The following is a 6,047-nucleotide window of genomic DNA, read 5'->3' as shown; positions in this document are numbered from 1 at the left end:
TGGGGGCGCTCAGAGGCGGGGGCCGCACCCCAGCCCAGTGTGACCTCTGTGTCTCAGGGGCGCACTTCTCTCCTACTTCCCCATTCCTTCCAGAAGATCCTCATGACGTCCTGTGTCCCCTGCTGCTGGCTGCTGCTAACCGCGAGTCAAAGGGAGACGGGACCCAGTCTTGAAGTCAGAGCCTTCACGTCTGACCTCGGGACCCTCCAGCTCCCCAGAGATCCGAGTCCAAGAGCCCAGAGTCTCTCAGGCCCCTTTAGGTAAATTTTCCTGGGGCCGCTCCTCTCCTGGTCCTTTGCTCGGAGCGAGCCTTGGCTCCTTGTGCCTGCGGCATTGCCGGCTCCTGTAGCACCCAGTTCAGAGTATGAGGGAAAAGTCCCCAAGTCCCCAAAGCCAACACCGTGTTTTTCTTGGGGTCCCTAGTGGGACTGCCTTCTCTCCCCACTGTGACTCCTTATGTTTGCCCGAGATGCTCTCACCTCTTTTGATTGTGCTCCGTGAAGGAAGAAGGAAAGGTACACATATTCCATTTCCCCGGAGGCGGAAGTCCAAGGAGTTTTTTCTAAAGGACTCCCTCCTATCTGAGAAGTCTCAGGACTTTGTGGCTTTGGCTGTTGTCCCCCGGAATACTGTGTCTGTGCTTTCCCTCCATGTACCTTACACAACTGTGCACCTGCTTACACACTCTACACACGTAAGGTTTCCCATCGCTTTTGCCAATTCTTACAGAAGCCCATTATTATTTCAGTTTAATTGGCCCACGTGTTGCTGTGGAAGAGCTATACTGCCCATATCGTGCATGGTTTTCCTGACAGGTGGCCCAGGGCTATTGCTGTAAAGCTTCACATGCTCAAATAAAATAGTCTTTCCTTAATAGCAGGTGCTTCGCACATCTCCAGAGCATTCATCCTCACATCTGACAAGCCGTTAAAGCCCGGCTCAAGAGGAAGGGAGTATCTGAAGGGGTATGAGATCGAATCTCTGGTCTTCAGGTAACGGTAGTCACATGGTTTCGTTGCATTAGGCGCACCCCAGCATTTGTGGAAATGGACCTTTTCTTTGCTTGCCAGATACTTTAGATCAAAAGTATCTGACATAAAAGATCAAAACAATCTCGATGTGCTTATATTCTTACGTGACCCCTTTAAGCCCCTTCTGGAATAAGGCTGGCAGTAAATAAATGTGCTTGTGCATGAAACGGAGCGATGAACAGCATACGCAGTCCGGCCTCCTGGCTAACTGCTGGAACTTTCTTTCTCCCCTTTTTTTCTGAACCATTCAGACGGAGCAGTAGAATTCTGTTAGCCGTCAGAGGCCCCTGCGAGCGCAAACGCCTTAAGAATCCTACGTGGGCACTGAGAGCAGTCCCTTCCTTCTCTGTCCCGTGTCTGAGTCCCCACTGTGTGTCCCCAGCCTCAACAGTCTCTCCTGGCCTATCCTGGACACCATTTGCTTTAACTGTTTTTATTGCGGTAAAATAAACATCACATGAAGTTGACCATCAGTGGCATCGAGCACGTTCATGGTGCTGTGTGACCACCACCAGGATAGTTCCTCTTCCGGAAGGAACCCACTCCCACCTGCGGTCACGGCCCGCGCCCCTGCCCTGGGACCCTGCAACCACCAATCACGTTCTGCGTCTAGATTTGCCAACTCCGGATGCTTCCTGAGGGTGGCATCCTACTACGTGTCTGGATTTTTTTCACTCAGCATAATGTTTTCAAGAAAACGCTGGAGCATTTGAATCTCAGGACGCTTCAGTGCTTTCTGAAGTGGTAGAATGACAAGGCTGGAGGATCTGGAAGATTCCGAGGTTGCACCCAGGGATGGTAATCTATCAGTGACAGGGCCAGCCGCTAGGAGGCACTCTTCAAATATGGTTGATGGATTCCCCCCCGCCCCAATGGGGAGCGATGCAGGACAATGTCTGATTCAAGGCCCAGGACTTATAAATAACAGTCACGTTAGGTACTCGGTGGGGAGGCTTCCTGTAATTCGCTTCACACCAATGACTGATCATTAAGTTGACAAAAATAATTTTGAACATAAAATGGTGTATTAAAAAACAAAAAGTTAACCTTTAACCTTTTTAATACCACTTTCACCTAAGAGTCCTTAAGAGATATTCTGATAATCTTTTCTTTTCGTGTTTCAATAAACGCACAGTATAACTGTGATAAAGCATTTCCAGCACAGGCAGGAGGCTGGGTGCTACTGTCCCAAGAAATCGGAGCAAATAAGCCAGTTAGGTCATGTGACTTAACCACCATTTGGGCACGCTCTGCTTTGTCAGAGTTGTTATATTTTTATTTACACCCACGTCGGTGGCTCCAGTGACACGGTCAACGTGCTGGATGCAGAGGGTCGGGGCTGAGCCACCGCGGTGCCCCCCAAGGGGATCCTTGGTTTTCCCGAAGCTGTGTCACTTCCTTTTTGTTTCCTTTTCTGCCACGTGGGTGTGTTGCTTGTTCACTGGTTTCTGGAGTTCTCGGATTATTCTTTTGACACGTAATCCGTTCCTGGAAGCTCCGAAAGTAGCTTCACTGAAAGGAAAAATGAGAACAAAGTTCCCTGCTTGGGATCTGGCGCTTTGCTGGCGTCGCGGCGACGTGCGGGTAGGTGCCTGTCTGGTGCGCCCATGACCGAATGAACAGAATGAGCGCCTTGTGGGGCGCGTGTCTGCCCTTGAACTTTGGCTTGGTTTTGGGCTGGTTCTCTTGTTGAAAGGAGGAGATCCTTCCTCCTGCTCGCCATTTCCCTAGGCTGGGAGGCGCGTTTACTTTAGGGACATATTTTTACAGCCTTCTTCACGGCAGATTCGTCCTTAAACACTCTGCCCATGACCGTTCTGCCCTCCCATGTCTCAGACCCTGAAAATAAGTCAGTTCAATTGTGTTGTGGATGAGTTTCCTCTTCACTGACATGTCTGCCGAGCAGTCCACGGACAGGGCAGGGCTGACGTTGACCTCCAGCAGCCACGGTTCCAAGTTGTCATCAATCAAAATATCAAACCCAAAGAGCTCGAAGCAGCTGGCAGCGAAGGGGACTGAGGGAGCGATGGTGAGGATAACCACGTGGTGGACCTTCTGCCACAGAAGCAGGTCGTCCCTGTCCCAGCGGCGACGGTAAGAAAAGAACTGGCCGAGGGCCCACTTGCACCCACGACTGATCACCTCTTTGATTTTCTCACACGAGGCCCCAGACTTGTGGGTGCTGCTGTGGGTCAAGTGGGCATAACTGTTTGCAGATGACTCAGGTCAAACTTCTCCGTGGCAAACCGCACAACCCTTCCTGATAAACATAAACGGTCAAAGGCTTAAAGCCCGTGACGCAGATGTAGATCCAGAGGTCACACTTACATCTGCCCGTGAGGAAAGGGTTGCAGATATATTTCTGTACTATGTTTGTGTCATCCAAGATTAAGTCTTTAATGTCGCTGAAGATGACGATCCCCCTCCCTCGAGACAGCGCTGCGGCCTTGCAGATCCAGTAGCTGCGCTTGGTGCCCAGCACGTGCTTCTCCCGGAAGCATTCAGCCATGAACTTACTAGGTCGTTGGGCATGATGAAGGTCAGTGGGATGAACTCGAACCGGGGGGCGCCGTGCATCCTCTTCATGTGCTTCGGGCGGTTGGCCAGGTGGTCCTCGCCGCTCGGTGGCGCCCGGGCGGTGGTTCAGCCATTGCCACGGCTTAACGTTGACGCGCTCCGCCATGCGGGACGAGGCTTCCAGGGCAGATTCCAGTCGTCGACGTTCTGCTCTCCTTTATCAAGTCTGTCCCACTGGTGCTCCAGCAGGATGCTCTGCACCCCCCCCTGCGTGGAGGCGTCTACACGGAACACCGGTGGCTTCAGGGCGGCCCCCGCAGGTCTGTCTTCGGCCATCAGATGAGCTTTTCTTGTCTAAAAATCGATGATCAGAAAAGCGTTAGAGGGCGGGCAGGGAGGTCACATTCCGGAGGAGCTTTCACACAAAGGAGCCCACGTCCTGCAGCCTGCTTTCCTTTCTGCCCTCACAGCGGCCCGCCTCGCTGGATGACCTGCCCCCTGCACACATCCGCCCGTCTCTGCGGCCCCTGCAGAAGCTGACCAGGCCCTCCCTGCACGTTCTGTCTGTCAGAGTTACCTGCCTGCAGCCTCCAATTAGTGACATGTTAAAATGTTGGCAGCCACAGCGTTGACCCTCCTGAGAGTTTCTCTGCTGTAGGCCGGTAGCTGCCGGGATCCCGTTGACCTGAAACATGAACATTCTTTAGAAACAGCGAATGCCAAGTTGTCTGCAGTTAGATGAATTTGAACATGCCAAAGAAAGGTGACAGGCTGGTGTTATGTGATGAGCAGGGGTCTTATCAGCCCGAGAAGCTTTAGGAGCTTAGGCCAGACCCCTGTGATGGGCCACCCGCCTCACATGCCCAGGGCTCAGAGGCTGCGTTCCTTCAAGTTCAAGGTAACTTGCAAGAAAAACAGGAGAAATCTGAGTTTTTAAAAATTTATTCTGCAGAAACAATGATTAGGTGAAGATTGTGCTTCCCATTTTGAAAGAAACCCAGAAAGTGCATATTCGGCATTTTTCTGGAATTTCAAAGACAGAAAATCAGATCGTTTTTGAGAAAACAAAACTGATGATGAGGCATGATGTTTTGTTATGATCTAGGGGGAGAAAAGAGTAAAAAAGCAAAGCCTCTTGGGGGAGATGTCGACATTCCAAAATCCTAAAACAAAGTGCTCATCAAAAATTCCACATTCAGGCAATTTGACTTGTTTCTTTGGTGATGTTAGTATTGTCCATGCATAACTTATCCTATAAAGTGACATAACTTATTTGGTGGAAATTCTGTGGCGTTTGGGAGGCTCTGATTGATGCCAAGGAGCAACTTTGACATGTGAGGCCAGTCTGGCCAGAGAGAAAGTGGGCAGGAAGGAGGGAGAAGGGCAAGCTTGCTCACTCACCTACCTTTTCCTCCAGATTTGATATCCGGAAGAGTCAGGGGGCGGCGATGGAGTCGCCTTGTTTCCTGAAGCCAGCTGTAGAGTGTGCTGGCTCGGATCTGAGGCTCCAGGCGGGCTGGGATAGTGGCTCCAAAAGAGGTTCCAGAAGTGCTGAGAACACAGGGTGCCAACAGATGAACACACGTCTGTCAGTGCTGTTACTGCTTTGATCAGGAGGGGCCCATGGGCGTTACAGATCCGGTGTGGCTGTTGGGAAATTCAACCTTTGCAAATTACAGCAGTGTTTTCAAACTATGCCCAATGACATCAACATATTATAGCAGTGTGTGTGCGTGTGTGTGTGCGTGTGTGTGTGTGTATGTGTGTGTGTGTGTGTGTCTAGGACGGGAAGATCCAGAGTCAAAAACAATTATGGAAGCTGGATCGAATACAGTTAAAAATGTTCCTTCTCTTGGGGCACCTGGCTGGCTCAGTTGATTGAGTGTCTGACTCTTGGCTTCAGCTCAGGTCATGATCCCAGGTCATGGGATCAAGCCCCATGCCAGGCTCTGTGCGGAGCGTGGAGCCTGCTTAAGATTCTCTCTTTCTTGGGGTGCCTGAGTGGCTCAGTTAGCTAAGCATCTGACTTCAGCACAGGTAATGATCCCAGAGTTCATGAGATTGAGCCCCGTGCTGTCAGCATGGAATCTGCTTGAATTCTCTCTCTCTCCCCCTACCTGCTTGTGTGTGTGCATGCTTGCTCTCTCTCTCTCTCTCTCTCTCAAAATAAATAAATTTTTAAAAAGTTTAGTCTCTTTTTAGCTCCAAGAAATATGCCGTCTTTCCCTAACTTATTTGAGCATGAAACCTTCTTAAAATCTGTGTTACATTAGTTACCACTTCACTAAAGCAGTGTGGGAAATGCTGAGTGAGGCAAACCGACGGGACATTGTCCAAGCTCTGGCGCTCTCCCCCCTTCCCGGCCTGGGAGGGAAAGCTCTCAGGACAAGACAGTGTGGGGTCTGGCGGGGGCCTTGCTGCGTCGGAACCAGCACTCGGGGCTTGGGGCCTGGCCTTCTCCGGCTCCGCAGGTCAGCGGACAAGAACAGACCCAGGAAA

The 6,047-nt window shown here is 51.1% G+C and overlaps 1 protein-coding gene across 1 annotated transcript; it reads right to left on the bottom strand.

Annotated features, from left to right (window-relative positions):
* Positions 1 to 2,326: 2,326 nt before the first annotated feature.
* TTLL2 (tubulin tyrosine ligase like 2) lies at positions 2,327 to 3,884 on the bottom strand. The gene is given in 9 exon segments (XM_077757385.1): positions 2,327 to 2,635; positions 2,637 to 2,711; positions 2,713 to 2,758; positions 2,845 to 3,244; positions 3,247 to 3,285; positions 3,288 to 3,551; positions 3,554 to 3,654; positions 3,656 to 3,725; positions 3,728 to 3,884. Coding segments are annotated over 9 exon segments (1,365 nt in total). The 3' UTR covers positions 2,327 to 2,422.
* Between the last annotated feature and the right edge of the window lie 2,163 nt (positions 3,885 to 6,047).

This window comes from Crocuta crocuta, unplaced genomic scaffold (genome assembly GCF_008692635.1).
Source record: "Crocuta crocuta isolate KB4526 unplaced genomic scaffold, BGI_CrCroc_1.0 scaffold506, whole genome shotgun sequence".
Classification (NCBI taxonomy): Eukaryota; Metazoa; Chordata; class Mammalia; order Carnivora; family Hyaenidae; genus Crocuta; species Crocuta crocuta.
The sequence above is the reverse complement of the archived record's forward strand: the minus strand, read 5'-3'. Positions and strand labels throughout refer to the sequence as shown.